General features: G+C 47.2%; 1 protein-coding gene across 1 annotated transcript in view; it reads left to right on the plus strand.

The window, feature by feature from the left end:
- BARX2 (BARX homeobox 2) overlaps window positions 1–18917 on the plus strand; it is an 82168-nt gene extending 63251 nt beyond the window's left edge. Inside the window, 3 exon segments of the mRNA NM_001101266.1 lie at window positions 3374–3671; window positions 9048–9132; window positions 17953–18917. Of these exon segments, the coding sequence (NP_001094736.1) occupies window positions 3374–3671; window positions 9048–9132; window positions 17953–18219 (650 nt within the window). The 3' untranslated portion in view covers window positions 18220–18917.
- The last annotated feature ends 2594 nt before the right edge of the window (window positions 18918–21511 follow it).

Consider the following 21511-nt stretch of genomic DNA (forward strand, 5'->3'; position numbering starts at 1 on the left):
GGGCAAGAATAATGGAGTGCCAGGCCTTCCTTCAGGGGATCTTCCTGACTCAGGTATGGAACCCATGTCTCTTAAGTCTCCTGAACTGGCAGGCGGGTCTTTACCACCAGCGCCACCTGGGAAGTCCATGTTTGTGTATACACAGGGGCAGTTATGGAAGTTTACCTCTAAGATTTGGGGTTGAAAACTGAGAGGGGAGACCTTTATTTTATATATTTCCGATTATTTTAAAGTTCTTTTATAACAACTTGTGTTACATTGGTAATGAGAAACAAAGTAGTGAATTTTGCTGGTGGTCCAGTGGTGAAGAATCCTCTTGCCAATTCAGGGGACACAGGTTTGATCCCTGGTCCAGGAAGATTCCACATGCCTCAAAGCAACTAAGCCCGTGTGCCACAGCTGCTGAAGCCCGTGCATCTAGAGCTTTTGCCTAGCAATAGGAGGAGCCACTGCAATGAGAAGCCTGCCTGCTACCAGGAAAAGCAACCCCTGCTCACTGCAACGAGAGAAAGTCTTCATAGTAACAAAGACTCAGTGCAGCCATAAATAAATAAACAATTTTTTAAAAATAGTAGTATAAGAAGCTTTTAGATCGTTTCTTTTTGAAGAAGCAGCATTTCATAATGTATACAGATACAAAACCACTGTACAAGGTATCCTACTTTTTCTTATTATAAAATATCATTCCCAGATTCTTTTCTTTAAAAGAAAGAAGAAAACCTTAAGTGTTAGCCTTGTCTGGATAGTTATTGGAAATAGTAGCCCTTGATGATTTATTGTTTAACAACTTTGTGGTTTCTACTGGGTCTTATCAGACATGTGGTCAAAGAACAGGAGAAGTTACCTGTTTTCGTGGTTGTGACTGGGGTCTAAAAACAGAAGCATGGAGATGAGTAAGAAGAGAAATGCCAGCCTAGAGGAGAGAGCATACACACAGCACGCAGGAGCTTTTGTGAACACTAAACAAGTGTGAGTGTTATCTGGCTCAGATATTCGCCTTGCTCTTGTAGTGAGTTGTTGGGGCTGGGCTGAGTCCCAAAGGGCACCCCAGAACTTCCTGTTTTCGTCATATATCAAGATGGGCTCAGGATGAAAGGTGCTTTCATGACATTAGTATGAAAGTGAACAAGTGAACGTGTTAGTGGCTCAGTCTTGTATCCTCTATCCATGGGATTCTCCAGGCAAGAATACTGGAGTGGGTAACCATTCCCTTCTCCAGAGGATCTTCCCAACCCAGAGATTGAACCTGGGTCTCCAGCATTGCAGGCAGATTTTTTTTTTTTACCATCTGAGCCGCTGAGGAAGCCCCATATAAGAGCTTGAAGAATTCTTCGAAATTATCTCCTTTTACTCACTTTACAGCTGATAAAACTGAGGCCCAGAGGGATAAAATGATTTCCATAGGTAGTGATAGTGACATGTTAAACACAGTTCTATGGAATAATGGAAAGGAAGGGCTTTTTCACTTGAGCCTTAAAAGTATCAGCAAATAAGAAATGGTGCAGCCCTCAAGCCACTCAGCCCTCAGCCACTACCCCCGCCCCTTGGTGAGCCTGAGGGAACTCAGGAGGGAGACCAACAGGCTGCAGGCTGCTCACTACCCTTGACCACTGCAGCTGCCCCCAGTGGTGCACCCCGAGGGGGCTCAGGAGAAGAAGGAAGGGCTCAGCTATACTGGCCCCAGATAGCTGAGGTGCATATCAAAGGAATGACTTTAGTGAGTCCAGATTTGTTCTTCTCTTGTGCGGAAAAGTGCTAAATCCATTAACTTGGGATGTCTGTGTTTTCTCTCTCCTTCTCTTTTTAAAACTTTTATTGGAGTATAGTTGCTTTACAATGTTGTGTTAGTTTTGGCTGTACAGCAAAAAGAATCACCCATATGTATACATATATCCGCTCTTTTTTGGATTTCCTTCCCATTTAGGTCATCATAAAGGACTGAGTGGAGCTCCTTGTACTATACAGCCGGTTCTCATTAGTTATGTATTTTATACATAGTAGTGTATGTATATCAATCCCAATATCCCAGTTCATCCCACCAACCCTTCCCCCTTGTTGTCCATGCATTTATTCTCTACGTCTGTGTCTCTATTCATACTCTGGAAATTTAAGTTCATCTGTACCATTTTTCAAGATTCCACATATAAGTGATCTTATAGGATATTTGTTTCTCTCTTTCTGACTTACTTCACACTGTACGACAGTCTCTAGGTCTGTCCATGGTTTTCTTTAGTTAATAGTAATCCTTTGATGTTGTGACCACCTAGTCTTTGTTGCAAATATTCCTATATATCCTGGCTCCTCCCTTACCTCTTCAGAGCAGTCCCTTGGAGCTGTCTGCAAAGATGCTCCTGGGCTTCATGTCTTAAGAAAGTCCCTAAAATATAAAACATAACTCTCAACTTTTAGGTTGTACAATTCTTTTCAGTCAACAAAAGAGAAAACATATTTTTGGACAGGAAAGGTCTCCTCTCTTAAAATTCAGAAGAGGCACAGAACTGTCTGGGAACTACCACACCTCACGACCCCAGCACACCCTGGGGCAGACATTGCTAATCAACCCCAGCTCTCTTCCATCAGCTGGACTCTGACCCAGCCTGAGAATCCTCCTTAACATAGAGCTGGAGGCAGCCACTATAACAGATCTGAATTTTCATGTGAATTAAAATCTTTTGGGCCCCTCTTTTCTAAATGATGCATCTATGTGATTCATGGTGTGGTAACTGCCCCGTAGTTCAAGCCAGAAGAACCTAGTTTGACTCCTAAATGTGCTTGTTTCTAGCTCTGTGACACCGTCTAAGTCCTTTAGCCTTTCTGGCCAGAACTGTTTTCTTGTCTCTGAAATGAGGGAGTTGAAGTAACTTTTAAGCATCTTTCTACCTCCGAAAAATGTTTTGATTCAATGTTTGTAGACTTCCCAGGAAGAATTTATACTTAGAACCATGTATTTTTTATAAAGACCGGAGGTGGTTCTCAGGTACTTTGTATATTACGAATCTATTTCAGATTCCTTAAGTCTTCAGTTCCTTGCTTTATCTGACTACTTCCTTCTATCTGCTGTGTCATTGACCCATATCTGTGAAACCAGAATTTAAAGATTCTAAAGGAAGAGATGAGGAAAGAGTCATTTAAAACCAGAGGGATTTTGGGACCCTCTTCTTTGTCCTGTAAGACTTGAATGTTCTCACCCATTAGGCTGATCTAACCTGCATGTGTTCTGTCCGCCCAGCCTTCCCCATTTATACCCGGTTGTGAACAGGAGGCCCTGCCAGGCAGACGGGTCTCACTGTGGGGTCCTCTGGGATCTCTGGCCCCCTTTCTCTCCCTGCCCCTGCCCCGCCCCATGTGACTCGCCTCCCTGTTTGTCTTCCAGGCCCCACTTCCCTCCGGGCATATCCTCTCCTCTCGGTGATCACCCGACAGCCCACGGTCATCTCCCATCTGGTCCCCACCACCCCGGGAATCGCCCAGGTTCTGTCCCGCCACCCGGCCACTGAAGCTGCCTCTGCGGAGGCCCCAGGCGAGAACCACGGGAGCAGCGAGTCTGAGACGGAACAGCCCACGCCCCGGCAGAAAAAGCCCCGCCGGAGCCGCACCATCTTCACCGAGCTGCAGCTCATGGGCCTGGAGAAGAAATTCCAGAAGCAGAAGTACTTGTCCACCCCAGACAGGTGAGGACACGGGGAAGGGACTGTTCCAGGAAAGGCCCTTGAGAAGGGAGACTCCTTTTGCTCTCAATGTGGCATGGAGGGCCACAAGGACTGTTCTAGGGTTTGTGCAGGACACTAGGGCAGGAGTCTGTCCATGGCTCAGCTCAAGTAATCTCAGCCTTGGTTAAACAAAAGCCAGCCCACCTGAGTGCTTCCTAGGTGGTGCAGTGGTAAAGAATCTGTCTGCCAGTGCAGGAGATGCAAGAGACCCAGGTTTGATCCCTGGGTGGGGAAAATCCCCTGGAGTAGGAAATGGTCAACTCACTCCAGTATCATTGCCTGGAAAATTCCACAGACAGAGGAACCTGGTGGGCTAATTATAGTCCATGGGGTTGCAGAAGAGTCAGACACGACTGAGCCATTAAGCACACACATAGCTCACCTGAATTCATCATACTTAGTCCCAGAAGCCTGCCTGATGCTGAATTTTTACTCCTCACTGCATCTCTGTATGTTAACTACTGCAGTACAACAAGCATGGTGAAAGTGAAAGTTGTGTCCGACTCTTTGTGACCCCATGGACTATACAGTCCATGGAATTCTCCAGCAGAATACTAGAGTAGGTAGTCCTTCCCTTCTCCAGGGGATCTTCCCAACCCAGGGATTGAACCCAGGTCTCCCGCATTGCAGGCAGATTATTTACCAGCTGAGCCACAAGGGAAGCCCAGCAAGCTTGTTTACCATACAACAAGCATGGTAAAGCTTAGCAAATGGTTGCCCAGGCGCTCAGCTGGGAAACAGGTTTGGTGTTTAAAACCACTGACACTTAGGATCAGATGCACTGGGACTAGACCTGGAATTGAGGTCCATGATCTTCCCAGGCTTCTGCCTACCCTCCAACCCCCAACTGGCTTAGCAGGCACACCTGGCTTCTGCATGGCAGCCTGGATTAATGGGGCTGTGGAGCTGTCAGATGTCCTGATGAACTTGACAGGTACCAAGTCAGAACCATTTGGCTGAGACCAAGGAGGACCTGGATGAAGGTCTCTTCTTTAAACCCTTTTGAGATCTCAGTGAGGGTGGCTATGACCCCTGCTTTACTCAGAGGCTTCAGTACCTCCCCACTTTCTTTAATTTAGCATCTTAGCAAAGAAATATGCCGCAAGAGTGTATGTTCTACCTTGTTCTTTCAAACTCACTCTGGAATGACTGGCCTAATGTGTGACCCTGTTTATTGGAAGGATTTTCAAGGTACTTTTGCTCTTTCTTTGCTTACTGCCTTGTCTATTTCAGGTCTGACCCTATTAAAGAGAAGGAAAGGAAACTCAAATGCATTTCAAGCTGTTTATTAGCTGCTCGATAAAAATTTGAGAGAGGAGCTTGCAAGTCATTGATTAAAAGGGAATTTGTTTACTGATTCAGTTAGTTGAGCTCCCAGCAGCTGTGTGCAAGGCATTGTGGCAGGGATTATGGGTCCAGAAGATAGCAGACAAGAGACTTGCTCTAGAGGAGGTCACGGGGAAGGATGTGGCTGCAGTAACCACATCACGACTTGGGGTGTGGATGCCAACATGTTCCTGAGGGCTCCAGGAGCACAAAAGTATTGCTGAGTGTATCTGGTGGCAGCTGGGAAGCCTTCTCAGAGGACGTAGCACTTCAGAAGCACTTTGATCCCAGGAGGGAGATCCCACAGAGGGAATAACGTGCGAAAGGCACAGATGTGCTGCTGGGCATGCTGAGTGCTCTGCAGGTGATAGATGTCTCCAGCTCCAGGAGTTGGGGGGTGGTGTGTGGGGGGAGTGAGGCTGCAGAGATGAGAAGGACCCTGTATGTCTGACCAAAAGATGTGGACTTTGTTGTGCAGGCTGTGTGTCAGTAGCTGTGAAGAGCTGCGAGTGTTGTGGCCAGATTTACGTTTTATTTTTTTCATTTTTTATTTATTAAAAAAAACTTAGGCCATGCCCTATAGCATGTGGGATTTTAGCTCCTTGATCGGGAATCAAACTTGGGCCCCCTGCATGGGGAGCATGGAGTTTTAACCACTGGACTAGCAGGGAAGTCCCGAGATTTACATATCGGAATCTTCATATTGGTAGCACCATACGTAACAGAGAGGGAAGAGTGAGAAGAGATCGAGCAGGGAAAGCAGGTGGACAGAGTCCAGGGAAGGTCATTGAAAAGAATTAAGGTGGAGACAGTGGGAACAGAGACGAGAGAATAGATCTGAGACCTGTTGTGAAGCCAGAACAACAGAATTTCCATTGGCGTGAGGCAGACAGCTGAGAATTCTGTGGCTCCTGCCTGGGCCACCAGGGAAAGAGGGACAAGCATTAACTGAAGCTGGAAGGCAGAGGGCAGAGTGAGTTTGGTGAGGAAAGAGTGCATTCTGTTTTGGACATGTGCAATTTGGGGCACCTTCAGGCAGAGGATGGAGGCAGGTCTGTGGTTTGGGGATTAATAGATGAGATCTCTGGGGCTTCCCTGGTGGCTCAGATGGTAAAGAATCTGCCTGCAATGAAGGAGACCTGGATTCGATCCCTGGGTCAAGAAGATGCCCTGGAGAAGGGAATGGGTACCCACTCCAGTATTCTTGCCTGGAAAATCCCATGGACAGGGGAGCCTGGCTGGCTACAGTCCATAGGGTCGCAAAGTGTTGAATACAATTAAGTGACTAAGCACACTCACGCGCGCGCGCGCACACACACACACACACACACACACACACGGTGTTCTGCTATTCTGATGCTCCCTGGTGTAACGAAGCACCTCCTGCACTCAACACACGTGGAGTACAGGAGGTGGAGTGGGCATCTGGATTTATGAATCAGCACACTCAAGATGACATTCTAGGCTTATTTTAGAAGTTAGAATTTTTTTTTTAGCAGAAATGTTAGTTCCAAATCAACCTCCTGGGGCTTCCTGCTACCTGCCCAGGCACCTCTCAGGTGAGCTTGATTCACTTGCCTGCAGAAGAGGACCATCTGGCTGGCGTGGAGGCTGCCGCCCAAGCTGCCCCACCAGCTGTTCCTCACCTCGTACGTGACCGGGGCCATGAGCACGCCTCCTCCCACGGCGCACACCCTCTTCCCCTGTGTTTGTTTCTCCAGTCTCCTAGGTGACCCCATTGAAGCGAATTTGCACAGGGAAGTGAGAATCTGTAACGGCGGCAGGTAATGAGAGAGAGCTGATGACAGCGAAGTGTGTTTCTGGGGCCAGCATGAGTCAGGAGTGCATTTTTCCCAAGTGAGCTCATCCTGGTTTGCCAATGCTGTGGCAGAGCTGTGAACTGATCCTTCCATTCACTGATGCACCTGACGGCCTTAGGTGAACTGGCCAGGAAGGCTATGGAGAGGGGGGAAGCCCTCTGCCTCCAGGGAGGTCTGGGAGACCCGTGGGATGGCCCCCCTGGGCTCTTGGTGTTTAAATGAATAGCTACCTGGGATGCCAAATTGTGGCCAGAAAGGCTACGATGCAAAATTTACCTATGCCCCCCAAAAAGCTATCCAGAGATACCGTAAACTGCTATATGGTTGTTAATAACACTTGTTTATAGTGTACCCGCTGGGTGACAGGCATTGTTAGGTGCTTTGCATTAGCAGTTCTCAAAGGGTTTGGTCTTGGGACCCTTTTACATTCCTAAAAATTTTTGAGCCCCACCCCCCAGAAAACTTTTGTTGGTTAAACTATTGATATTTACCAAATTGAGTATTAAAGTTGAGAAAGTTTAAAAATATTTAGTTACTCATTACAGGATAACAATATTAGACCTATCACATTAACATAAATAACAGTTTTTAAATTTAAAAATTTTCCAAAAAAGTGAGAAAAACTGATCTTGTTTTCACTTATGCAAATTTATGTCTACCTTAATAAAAAAAGTTTAGATTCTCATATGTGCTTCTTGGGCTTCCCAAGTGGTGCCAGTGGTAAAGAATCCACCTGCTAATGCAGGAGATGCAAAAGGCGCAGATTCAATCCCTGGATCGGGAAGATCCCCTGGAGAAGGAAATGGCAACCCACTCCAGTATTCTTGCCTGGAAAATTCTATGGACAGAGGAGCTTGGTGGGCTACAGTCCATGGGGTCACTGAGTCGGACACGATTGAACGCACACACACCTGGGCTGCAGGGCTTCATTAGTGGGGAGGCTAAGGACTGCTAGCACAAGGAATTTACTGGCTTCAGTCTGTTAATGACTTTCAATAAAACTGTCAGCTTACAGTAGCCCTTTTACTGGGCAAGCAGATAGGTGTGAATGGGGATTGAAGCCAGGAGCTGAAGTCCTTGAAGGAAAATGGTTTTTCTTATTGGAGATTGAATTGGGCACTCTGGTCCAAGCAGGGGGTCTGAGAAGGGTACCTGGCATGCCAGGAGCCACACCTGGAGCCTTCACTCCTGTACCACTGGTCTTCCTGATGGTGAGGTGTCGCTTGTTACTCCTCAAGTAGAGAAAGTTGAAGCTGAGGTGCTGTGCTTAGTCGCTCAGTCGTGTCCTATTCTTTGTGACCCCATGGACTGTAGCTGGCCAGGCTCCTCTGTCCATGGGGCAAGAATACTGGAGTGGATTGCCATGCCCTCCTCTGTGGGATCTTCCAACCCAGGGATCGAACCCAGGTCTCCTGCATTGCAGGCGGATTCTTTACCAGATGAGCTACCAAGGAAGCCCCAGGGAAGCTTGGGTGCAGCTGAGGCTGTGTACCCAAGTCCCTTGGCCCAGGCTGGTGGCTCTGCAGGCTACAGAGAAATGTAGGACCACGCTTGGCCATGGAATGGGGAGCAGGAAGGGGACGGATGTAATGTTCCTTTTGGAATCCGTAACAGTTGAGGGCAGGGATGAAAGATGAGTCAACCTGTCAAAACGTATTTTTGAGCCCTCGTTCTTGATTTAGAATGCGGTAAGCACGTTTGTGATTATGAAGGAAGCAGTGGAGTAAGGGAGGCAGAAATAACTCATGAGAAGCAGAGACCAGCGAGAACTCAGAGCTCCCTGGTTGAGACGTGACCTGTGCAGAGGAAGCAACCTTCAAGGGGGTTTGTAGAGATAGCAGGGGTCGGGGGTGGGGGTGGCAGGAGGCTTATCACCCGGAAAAATGGGACTTTACCTTTCCTCCCCAGTTTGGATTTGGGGTCAGAGCCTTCATTTTATACAGGATCAGAGTAAAGAGTCTGTCGGGTCAGGGAGAGGACTTTGCAGTGAAGGTTCAGAAATTCCTTTCAGGTTCCATGTAGACAGTTCTTAGGCTTGGGCATCTATTTTTTAGCTTCACAGTTTCCTCCATAGGATTCTGGGAAGGGAAGCAGAGCTCTTTGGGAGGAACTGGTTTAATGGGGAGGTCCACGTGTTGGTAACAGGCCTTCCCCTCTTCCTCATCATCCCCCTGTCTCTCGTGCCTTCTAGGTTGGACTTGGCCCAGTCTCTGGGACTCACTCAACTGCAGGTGAAGACCTGGTACCAGAACCGCAGGATGAAATGGAAAAAAATGGTAAGAAAGAGAATAAGTCTTAACCATGGGCCCATCATGATCGGAAGAATTCTTACTACAGGGCTGGCAAGAAGGCAGGAAGGACCCTTTGGTGGATTGAGCTCCAGAGACTGGAAGGCCTTTTACCATGCTGGCTGGGAGGGAGGCCGTTTGAACAAAAGGATGAGCAATTCTTTCTGACCTGGATTTCCTGACCAGAGGGATATTCTTTTTCACAGTTTCATTGGAAATAAAAAGGAAGCCTCCAGACTTGTCTGTTGCTGCTTTTAACCCCACCTAAAATCCCACGGACGGAGGAGCCTGGTAGGCTGCAGTCCATGGGGTCGCTAAGAGTCGGACACGACTGAGCGACTTCACTTTCCCTTTTCACTTTCATGCATTGGAGGAGGAAATGGCAACCCATTCCAGTGTTCTTGCCTGGAGAATCCCAGGGACGGCAGGGCCTGGTGGGCTGCTGTCTCTGGGGTCGCTCAGAGTCGGACATGACTAAAGTGACTTAGCAGCAGCAGCAGCTAGCCTTTTCAAAGAACTTCCTTCCCACTCCCACCAATAGCTAAGAATAGAAGTCAGTCCTCTCTGTTTTTTAGAGGACATGTAGGGTGCACCTGCTCTTGTAGAATTCTCAACTCTAGTGGGCATCAGAGGAACCTGGGTGGCAGGTATGAATGCAGAACTCAAGGCCCTTCCTAAGATTCTGCTTTGCTGGCCCAAGGCAGGGAGTGTTAACTAGCACCCAGGTTCCTCTGATGCATATGGTATAGTGACTCTGATTTCCCAAATACCACTCTAGTGCCTTACAGATGAGTTGTTCCCTATTTGGTTTTTAAATGAATTTATATAGCAATAGAAGGGGAAAATGTGGAAGCAGTGACAGATTTTATTTTCTTGGGCTCCAAAATCACTGTGGACAGTGGCTGTAGCCATGAAATTAAAAGACGCTTGCTCCTTGGAAGGAAAGCTATGAAAAACCTGCTGCTGCTGCTGCTAAGTCAGTTCAGTCATGTCCGACTCTGTGCGACCCCATAGACGGCAGCCCACCAGGCTCCCCTGTCCCTGGGATTCTCCAGGCAAGAACACTGGAGTGGGTTGCCATTTCCTTCTCCAATGCATGAAAGTGAAAAGTGAAAGTGAAGTCACTCAGTCATGTCCGACTCTCAGCCACCCCATGGACTGCAGCTTGCCAGGATCCTCTGTCCATGGGATTTTCCAGGCAAGAGTACTGGAGTGGGGTGCCATTGCCTTCTCCCTAGACAGCATATTAAAAAGCAGAGATAACACTTTGCCGACAAAGGTCCACATAGTCAAAGCTATCGTTTTTTCAGTAGCCATGTACAGATATAAGAGCTGGACCATAAAGAAGGCAGAGCGCCAAAGAACTGAGGCTTTAGAATTGTGGTGCTGGAGAAGACTCTTGAGAGTCCCTTGGACTGCAAGGGGATCAAACCAGTCAGTCCTAAAGGAAATCAGTCTTGAATATTCACTGGAATGACTGATGCTAAAGCTGAAACTCCAATACTTTGGCCACCTGATGTGAAGAGCTGGCTCTTTGGAAAAGACCCTGATGCTGGGAAAGACTGAAGGCAAATGGAGAAAGGGCAGCTGAAGATGAGATAGTTACATAGCATCACTGACTCAATGGATATGAATTTGATCAAACTCTGGGAGATGCTGAAGGAAAGGGAAGCCTGGAGTGCTGCAATCCATGGAGTTGCACAAAGTTGGACATGACTTAGTGACTGAACAACAACAAATTAGTGTAAACAGCTCTTTAAAAAAGAAACATCTCTACATTTTAAGGACCTCATTTCATAATGGCTTAGCCCTCTCTTTTTCTTATTCAAAAAAAAGCAACAGTTAAATCCAGATTTTCCAAAGCAGTTGTCTCACTTCCAGTTTTGAAAATTCCAAGGGTCAAAGCCCAGAGAAAACAGGAGAGTTGGGAAGAGAGTGGGAAGAAACCTCTGACCCAGGCCTTTCCATGTTCTCGCTGGGTCTCTGGCCCCCTCTCCTATCCTGTGGACCGAGCATCTCAGGCCTGCCTGCATGATGTCCTAATTGCTAGGCCATCTGGTCACAAGCCTTGGTGTCTCAAGGGCTGGAGTATGAATTTTCTACAATGACCAAATAACTAAGACCTCCTTCCCCTGCACCAGCTACCTAGTTTTCAGAAACAAAAAGAGTTAATAGGCACTTTTTGATAATGGGTAATAGATTTGAGTTTTCTCCATTTTGTGTTTTTATCCAATATATGTATTTTTTTCTCTGAAAACTTTGGTTCTTGCTATTGCCTGCTAACAGGCTTCCAGATGGTGCTAGTGGTAAAGAATGAGCCTGCCAGTGCAGGAGACATAAGAGATGTAGGTTTGATCCCAGGGTCAGGAAGATACCCTGGAGGAAGAAATGGCAACCAAGTCCAGTGTTCTTTCCTGGAAAATTCCATGGGCAGAGGAGCCTGGTGGGCTACGGTCCATGGGGTCGCAAAGAGTCAGACATGACTGAGCACACACAAGCAAGAGTCCAGAGGAGAAGTGAAATATTGGGACAGCTTGCAGGGAGAAATTGAAATGGAAAGATAAATAAGATTCGATTAAACATGTTGTTGCTCCCCAACTTCTAGAATGCTCAGACACCCATGGAGCCTTTTAGGGGACTGATCTCTAAGGGAACCAGATCTGGGACCTGGAAACACTGGGCTGTGTTTCCCGGCGTGCCCCTCCCTGGTTGGTTTTGGGCAAGTCTCTTCACTGCTTTTTGTGCAAGTTCCACCACCCACCTCCTTCCCCGTCCCATCATCGTCATCAAAATTGATGTCTCCTGAGTGGCAGAGGCATTGTTTGAGTTGGTTATCAGCGATCTTTTCGTGACTCAAACGATGGAGGCACTGACAGCCCGCCAGCCCTGCCAGCACCGCCCAGTGCCCGTGGGGAACACGTGTGCCCCTGCCACTGACGTCAGCTGTTTTCCACCAGCCTCTGCACGGCTGGCACCGCTGCAGGCCGTGTGTCGATAGTTATCAATGTCGTAGAAAACAAAATGGAAGTAACTGCACAGATTTAAATCTCCGAGCAGTCCACAAGCCAACCGAAGGCAGGCCCCTTCCAGAAATTTCACCTTATGAGCAGTGACTTTTCACCAGGCAGTAGAGATGTGGCTATAAGACACCAGTTGTTGTTGTTGTTGAGTTGCTAAGTTGTGTCCTACTCTTTGCGACCCTGTGGACTGCAGCACACCAGGCTTCCCTGTCCTTCACTATCTCCCATAGTTTGCTCAAATTCACGCCCATTATGTTGGTGACACCATTCAACCATATCATCTGCTCTTGCCCCCTTCTCCTCCTACCTTCACTCTTTCCCAGCATCAAGGTCTTTTCCAATGAGTAAGATACCAGGCCATCCATTAAAAAAAAATTCAAAAAAGGTACTCAGTCAGTGGAGGTAGCTGACCTGTAAGTCGCTCATTATTCAGAGTGATCAGGGCAACACTGGAAGGAAATAAAAGGTTCAGCATCAGTAGGAGAAGGGAGGGCTTCCTGGAAGGGGTGCCATCTAAGCTGGGTTTAATGGATGAATAGACACCTGCCAGATGAAGTTTGGAAGGGTGTCAAAGGCTGAAGGAAGGAACAGAAGTACACAGGGGCACTGCAGGGACCTCAGAACAGCTGGAGTGAAGAGGAGAACAAGGTGGCTCAGGTGTGGGTCACGTTCTGACTTTCTCAAAACAGCAAGGCATTGTTGGGATCCTGATTGCTTCATAGTTTCCCCTGGTAAAACTTTCAAGGCTGCCTCTTCAAGGACTGGGAAAGAAAAGAATAATTGAGTAATAAAGATGTCTCAAGGCAAGTAATCTCACTGGAACTGGAAAAAGAGCATTCGCTTCTCAGAGTTACTCGCATGCTGCCAGAACCGAGATAGCATCTCTGACTAGTTTTTACCGGTCAGCGTGTAGAACCTGTGGCAGGTTGGGTAAATGTGGTCTCCCACGTTTGGTGGGATCTGCACCCTCCCTTCCGTTTCTGCTTGGCTTGGGTTCCAGTAGGGCCCAGCAGGCTTCGTAGCGGGCCAGAAGTACCTCATCATTCAGGGGTACTTTTCATCTCCAAAGTAGGGTTCTGTTCTGTGAGAGGGTCCAGATGGGTGGTCCCTTCCTCTCCCAGTCACAGAGCTGGGTGGGCCACGTACCATGCCCAGTGGTCATCTTGTGCACCAAAAGTCTCCAGCTGGTCAACAATTCTGTGTAACTGCTACCGGTTTCTACCTATGTAATCGTGGGCAAGCGCCTGTTTCCTCATCAGTAAATGCCTGATGTCCACCTTACAGGGATGCAGATGAGGTCAGTGAGCTAATCTGAGCCAATCCCTGTAGGACCCAGAACAGTGTCTGCCCCATAGGATACAGTCAAGAAGTGTTAGCTGCTGTTCATCTCAGTGTTTTTTTTTTGTTTGTTTTTAATTCTTTACCCATTCACAAAATTCATGTCTATAGAAAATCTCAACTTTTGGAGGCCAGGAGAGATAACCTGAAAATGAATTCTGCAAGTTTCCGGGATGCTGGTTAAGACAGTCAGGTGTTTTTCTGCATCCTCCCCACCTGCAAGCCTTCCCCGGTCAGTTGGTGCTTTAGCATTCAGGATTGAGTTGAGTGGAACATCCCATCTTCTGGCAGAAAATCTGCTAAACAGTGAGCTGGGGGAACATCTGTGCTGGAGATGGTGAATGTCTCAACTTCAGAGAAATAGCATCAGTTACATGGCTCTCTGGACTTCCCTGGTGGCTCCATGGTAAAGAATTTACCTGCCAATGCAGAAGATGCGGGTTCAATCCCTGGTTCAGGAAGATCCCCTGGAGAAGGAAATGGCAACCCACACCAGTATTCTTGCCTGGGAAATCCCATGGACAGAGGAGCCTGGTGGGCTACAATCCATGGGGTCGCAAAGAGTCAGACATGACTGAAGCAACTAGACAACAGCATGGCTCTCATTCCCATAGAGCAGCAGATAGAGAAAGGGAACAAAAAGGCAATGGGATAATGAGTCCATGGCCTAGGATCTGCTGGGAGGTTAGGAGGTCGGTAAGATAAATGTGGTAGAAATATCAGTTGAATCCTTCCCTTGCACATTACGTGCAATGAAATACCAATAAGAGTGTTAGATTCAGGCAATCGAGGTTTTGTATTCAAATCCCAGCTCTGCCTTGGGTTGCTTTTCCACCATGACAAGCCACTTCTGCCTGAAAAGTGAGGGAGGTAGAAGGTTTCTCTCTGCGCTGACAGCCGGGCCCTCCCATCAATGTGCCCGTCCCCCGCCCACCTGTGCAGGTGGAGAAGGAAGGTCCTGACATCCCCAGCAGGAGGGCACAGGAGAGTCTAGTTTTAGAGTTTGGAGGAAGGCTGCCAGCGGGCCAGGTTAATAAAAGTAGGTGGTGTGCTGGGTGTTTTTCCCAGAGGCGTGTGACCTCACGTGCAATGGGTTGCCTGGCCTCTCTGGACGAAGGAAAGTAAATTGGCTCCAGGGATGCCTAGGGAGGAGGGGTCCTGAGAGAAGGGCCGCAGAGTGCACGTGAGTGTGTAGTCTTAGCATGGGGTGGTTGCGAGATAATTGCATGTCTCAGGTGTGCTGGGAGGCAGAGGCCAGAGGTCAGGTGCAGAAAGCAGCCAAGAGTGTAGTTATGTCCTAATTATTGCTTGTGCTGGAATGTTTTATTCCATTTAGAAAATGGTCTGATTGTTTTGATTTTTTTTTTTTTCATGCTGTAGGAAAACAGCCAGGTGGGGTCTAGCCAAGCTGTGTGGGTGGTGTTCCCTAATTGCTGGGCTGGACTTTCTTTTGCCAATTAGGTGGCTTCCTTAGACCTGCTCTTTTATAACTTGATTACTACGTGGGGCAACTCGATTTTGTATAACCTCTTTCATACTGAGTGGAGCTGCTTTCAACACGTCAATTTCATCTTGGCACATTTGGGTGCTTTCAACAGCCTGCGCTCACAGTGAAACCAAAATCAGATACTGACATATGAAAAGGAATATAGAGACCTCTTTTCCCCAGAGGTTGATTCTGTCAGCATCTCTATCTTGTTAGAAGTCCCCTTCATATCTCTGTGTTAGCTGTTTGGATTGAAAGTACAGTGGCTGAGTAGATGCCCAGCTAAATGGAGGTGTTTAGTGCAAATTTATGGTTTTCCTTATACCATAAGCAAAAGTTAACTCAAAAGGAATCATAAACCTAACTAAACATTAAAACTATGAAACTCCTATGGCTGATTCATGATGAGGTTTGACAGAAAACAACAAAATTCTATAAAGCAATTATCCTTCAATAAAAAATTAAATTTAAAAAAAGTTATGAAACTCAGAGGGAGGGGACATACATATATCTGTTGCTGATTTATGCTGATATATGGCAGAAATAACACAATATTTTAAAGCAATTTTCCTCCAATTAAATTTACATATTAAAAAAGGAAAAAAGAACTATGAAATTCTTAGAAGAAAACATTTTCTTTTGGAGTAAATGCTTATGACCCTAGGTTAGGCAAAACCTTTTTAGATAAGACACCAAAAGCACAAGCAATAGCAACAAAAATTGCACTTCATGAAAATTAAAAACTTTTGTTCTGCTGAAGGACATCATCAACAAAGTGCAAAGGTGGGACTTCCCTTCTTAATTTGCCAGGGGTTAAGAATCTGCCATGCAATGTAGGGGATATGGGTTCAATCCTTGATCAGGGAACTGATAATATCCCCCATGCCAAGGAGCAATGAAGCCAATAAATAAATAAACATTTTTAGAAATGACTTGAAAAGGCAACACAGAACAGAAGAATATATTTGTAAATCTTCTATCTGATAAGGGGCTTTCATCCAATGTATTAGTATTAATAGAGAACTCATAACTCAGTAATTAAAAAGGACAACCGCATTTTTAAATGGGCAAAGGATTTGAATAGACACTTCTGCAAGGAAGATATACAACTGGCCCATAAGCACATGAAAAGATGATGAACTTCAATAATTATCAGGGTTGTACAAATCAAAACCACAATGAAAAGCAACTTCACAACAGCTAGGATGGCTGGAATGAAAAAGACAGGTAGTAACAAGTACTGGGACTTCCCTCTGGTCCAGTGGTTAAGATTTAACCTTCCGATGCAAGGAATACAGGTTTGATCCCTGGCTGGGGAACTAAGATCCTACATACTTTGAGGCCAAAACAAAACAAAACATAAAACAGAAGCAATATTGTAACAAATTCAATAAAGGCTCTAAAAATGGTTCACATCAAAACAGCCCTTAAAAAATGAGTTTTGCAGAGGATGTGGAGCACTGGAGCCCTCACATACTGCTGATTGGAATATAACATGGTGCTCTTGCCTTAAGAGAACAGTCTGGAAATTCCTCAGTCTTGGACTTCCCCTGTGGCTCAGATGCTAAAGAATCTGCCAGCAACGCGGGAGACCCAGGTTCTATCCCTGGGTCGGGAAGATCCCCTGGAGGACAACACAGCAACCCACTCCAGTATTCTTGCCTGGAGAATCTCAAGGACAGAGGAGTTGCTGGGCTACAGTCCATAGGGTTGCAAAGAGTTGGACACAACTAAAGTGACTTACCACGCACGCATGCATCGCTCTTTCACAGAATAGGAAACTGAGGCCCAGAGTCTTTAAAGGACTCTCCCAAAAACAAAGTAGACAAGGGGCACAGTTGGTGTTTAATCTAGTTATTCTACTTTCAAAACAAGAACACACTCTCTCCTATGTGTTACTGCTTCTTCAAACAACATAAAACCATATGTTTCATATTTCCTTTTCTGATTACAGAAATACATGATCATTGTTGAAAAATTTAAAAAGACATTAAAAAAGAATTGAAATTATCCTTGATCTTGAGACTACAAGCAGGGTAATGTGTAGTTGTCTAGCCACCAAATTAAATTATGCTGGTTTAGAACCCATTTTCACAAAACTATATTAATATTTCCCATGTTATTATATGTTCGCCTATATAATGATTGTAATGGTTGTTAAGTTTTCTCTCTTTGCCATATACTATAATTATGTACTCAATTATATGGTGGAAACTGTAGAGTATTTTTCTGGCTGTTGTTGCCATTTTTGTGATGAACATTTTTGCACATCAGTCATTGTCCCAATCTTTGATGACTTCCTTAGGCTAAATTGTTAGAAGTAGAATTTCTGTGTCAAACATTATGCACATTTTTTTTTAAGACTTTTGATTTGCATCCTCAGGTTGTCTTTTGAAAAAGCTGTACCAATTACACTTTTATACAGACATATGAGTGTTTATTTTCCTGTTTGTGACACTGTTTTTTTCTTTTAACTTATCAACTTGCTGTCACACTCATATTTTAATTTTCACTTGTTTCCCTATTTTTGAAGTTGGATTTTTAATGTATTTATGATCATTGTATTTAATAGAAATGATCCTGACTAAAAGTACATTGAACCTTTCATGAATGAAGCTGTCTTTGTAGACTGCAGGTGACTCCTGGAGAATATTTTTTGCCAAACTTTGCAACTTCATTGCCGGGAAGGAATGGTTTAGAGCAGGGGTGCCCAACCTGGGATCTAATGCCTGATGATCTGAAGTGGAGCTGATGCAATAAAAATAGAAATAAAGTGCACAATAAAATGTAATGTGCCTTTATCATCCTGAAACCATCCCCTCCCCAGTCTGTGGAAAAACTGTCTTCCACGAAACCAATCCCTGGTGCCAAAATGTTGGGGACCGCTGGTTCAGAGATGGGGGAGTGGGAAAGTGGAGGGAAGAAGTTATTTCTTAGATTTGATCTCATTTGTCTCCTACGTAGGTTCTTAAAGGTGGACAGGAAGCACCCACAAAACCCAAAGGTCGTCCCAAGAAGAACTCCATCCCCACATCAGAAGAGATAGAAGCTGAAGAGAAGCTGAACAGTCAGGTTCACAGCCAGGAGCTCCTAGAGCCCTCCCAGAGCCTGGAGGGGCTCTGTGATATGCAGAAACCAAAGGCACGCGTTGTCCCTGTGGAGGTGGCTGAGTCCCCAGGCCAGGCCCAGGAGTTGCCAGTAGCCTCTCCGGAACCCCCACCATCAAGCTAAAATAAAACTCTTGGTCGAGGGGAAGGGGGAGACTGGGAAGAAGGGAAAGAGAGAGGGCAGGGAGACCAGGGAGAAGAAAGCTGCCAAGAGCCCGAGACCTGGGGGAGAAGACCACGGCCGGCTCCCTCCCTCCTGCCCACGGCTCTCAGCTCCAGCTTTTGAGGAAGACTTGCTAGCCTTGGCCTGCTCTTCCTGAAAGGCTGCCTAAGCCACACAAGCCCTTGACTAAGGGACACAGTGCCTTGGAACTGCCAGCCCCAGTTGGGGTGACGCCGTGGAGCTGTCCAGGTCCAAGCTCCCCCTGGCATGATGGGGGACACTCCGACCAGCCTCGGAGCAGCTAGCCATCAAAGCAGAGATGGAGGAGTGGGCAGCATGCCCAGGTTCCTTGCTGACTCAGCACTTATTTCTGTAGCTTTAAAAGAAAATTTAATGTTTTTGATTGTTGTTTTTTTTGGGGGGGAGGGGTGGTCGGTGAGGGTGGGCAGATAAGAGTTGGGGGAAGGGAGTTTTGAGTTAATAGAATAAAGTTTGTTTGAAGACACGTGTGCCTTTGTACCCATTATAAGGTAGTCAGGTGACCCAGGAACTGATAAACCTTGTTTTTCTCGCTTGATTCAGTTGCCATCCCTGAAGCTGCAATGCAGATATGTTAAGATAACTTTTATTTTTTAATTAAAAATAAATCTTTCAAAAAAGATGGGATGTGTTGTTTCTTCCAGGGAGTGTATTTAGATCTTCTAGAATATGTCCTATGGAAAGAGGGTGGTGCTAGTGGTAAAGAACCCGCCTGCCAATGCAGGAGACACAAGAGACCCGGGTTCGACCCCAGGTCTGGGAAGATCCCACATGCCATGGGACAACTAAGCCTGTGTGCCCATGTGCTGAGCCTGAGCTCCCTATAGCCTGTGCTTCATAACAAGAGAAGCCACTGGAGTGAGAAGCCCATGTATCACAACTAGAGAAAGCCCACACACAGCATCAGAGACTCAGCACAGCCAAAGATAAAATTAAGAAAAAACAAAAAACCAAAACTCGTAAGCCTGTGAGCTTGTAGTATACAACTCCTTCGACAGGACTGGATTCAAGTATCGTGACTGCCACTTCAACTTTGCTAAGGCCGTGCCTTCCCTTGGCCGTTGAGATCAACAAAGAGAAAGCAGTCTCTCTCTTAACGCAGAGGTAAGGACTTGGCTTCTGCGAACCAGTTCGTGCAGCCCACACCCAGCTGTCGGCCACTGCCTCTCTCAGCTGAGCCCACCCCACCCAGGGCTTTAGGATCTGCCCACCAGGCGGAGTCACCACGGCCAAAGTAAGCAGGTGAGTCCTGCCAGCTGGGTCTCCCTTCTGTCCTGTTCTCCTGCCCCAGGAAGGCCCTCATTAGGACGCAGCTTTCTTAGGCTGGTTTGTCTCTGGTCTGGGCTCTCATGCTGTCCTTCTCCTAGGCGTCTGACAGTGGCCACCACGGCTCAGGGAGAGGTGTGTGCACACATCTGGGTTTCCCTCAGCTGGGCTCTGGGCACTGTTTCTGACTTCCAGCCCTGGGTTCTTGGCCCATCATCTTTGGTATTGTTTCTTGGCCCTATGTAAGAGACAGGGGTTTGATCCCTGTATCGGGAAGTTCCCCTGGAGGAGGAAATGGCAACCCACTCCAGTATTCTTGCCTGGAGAATCCCATGAACAGAGGAGCCTGGTGGGCTACAGTCCATGGAATCACAGAGCCGGACACAACTGAAGCCACTTAGCACAGCACAGCACTTGGTTGGTGGGGTGAGTGCAGAGTCTTAAGAGCTTGGGGTATCTTGCCTCCTGTTTTCGAAGCCCCAAGCTCAATGTCACCTCCACTGACCAGCCTTGAGCTTGTCCTCCAGCCTCAGCTCTGTGGAGTTCAGCCCCATGGCTCAGAGGTGGGTCTGGGCTGGGCCTTTCCAAAGCCGATGGGTGCAGATTCAGGGGCCAAGTCAAGCTCCTTCTCCACCTCCATCCTTCCCTTTTCCTTCCAGGTCTCAAGCCTCGTGACCAGTACCCAGAAACCAGTTCCACAAGTCCCTGTGGGGGACCGCCTCCTTTATCAGCAGCCACTGGATGTCTACCTTTGAGGACCCTGCTGAACAAAAGCATTCTCTTCTCCAGCATCCAGGGTGGTGACCCCTGTGGGTTCAGGGTCTTATTTTGGGATCTGCTCACCTGCTGCCTTTTGTTTTTCAAAGGATGGAAGAGGGCGGAGGCAAACTGACCACGGAGGGAAGGTGACCACGTGAGATTCCTGCATCCCTGTGAGGATGGAGGAGTCTCTTACAAGCACTATAGCTGATGCTGCCCCTTGGGCTGCAATGTGGACTGTTTTTCCCAGTTTTACAGGAAGCTTACTCATTGGAGTGAAGTTGATCATCTAACCCTGGTCGTGCAGCTGGCGGGGAGCCATGCCGAGAACTAAGCCTGGTGGCCTTTGTCCTTGCCGAAGGTCTCCATGACTGGCCTGCCCTCTGTCCCCACTTGCAAACCACCTGGGCCTTCTTGGGGTGGTGGTGGGGAAGTTGCTTCCAGCAGCAGTCTGCTCCCTGCACACAGCTTCAACCAGATTGCAAGGTGGCCTCCCTGCCTCCACTCCCACCACCTGGACTCCCAGGGCAGGTCCCAGCCTCCCAGGGTGCCCAGGCCTGCTTGCCGAGCTCTACATTCATGTTCTGGGGCATGGCACCCCCTGAATGACTTCTCCATGGTCTGCAAAGGTCTCACCCAGCTTGACTCACACAATCTCCCAATGGGTCATGCTGTGAGCTTCGAGCCCTCACATTAGCCCAGGCAGATCTATCAGAAACCAACCTTCACTGGGCTGGTTTCCAGTCAGTCTCAGAGATTGATCAGTCCTAGAGCCATCTTAGAGAAGGGGGCCTGCGGACCTCAGTGATCTGCCCTTTGAGCTGTGTATAGATTCCCCTGCACTTCTCAACACCTTTCAACTTCATCACCCAGCCTTGCCCCACGGCCTGAGAAGGGCCAGGGCTGGAACTGGACTGCAGGGCAGGAAGCTCTTTCCTCAGGAAGCTGTGCTCTGTCAGCCTGCTTGCATATTGTCCACTCAGCAGAAAATGACCAGGGACCTAACAGGACCGGGTTAAAGGCTGTCCTGGGGACTCACCCCAAGAGCTCCTGCCTGGGTCACCTGCTGGATGATTGCCTGAGCCCCTGGCGATTTTCTGTAGCTGCGACAGAAATCTTACCCCATCCAGTATTTGAAGAGCAGGAAGTACTGGGATTAGACAGCTGAAATGTGCTTACAGCTGAAATG

The sequence above is a fragment of the Bos taurus genome, chromosome 29 (genome assembly GCF_002263795.3).
Source record: "Bos taurus isolate L1 Dominette 01449 registration number 42190680 breed Hereford chromosome 29, ARS-UCD2.0, whole genome shotgun sequence".
Lineage (NCBI taxonomy): Eukaryota > Metazoa > Chordata > Mammalia > Artiodactyla > Bovidae > Bos > Bos taurus.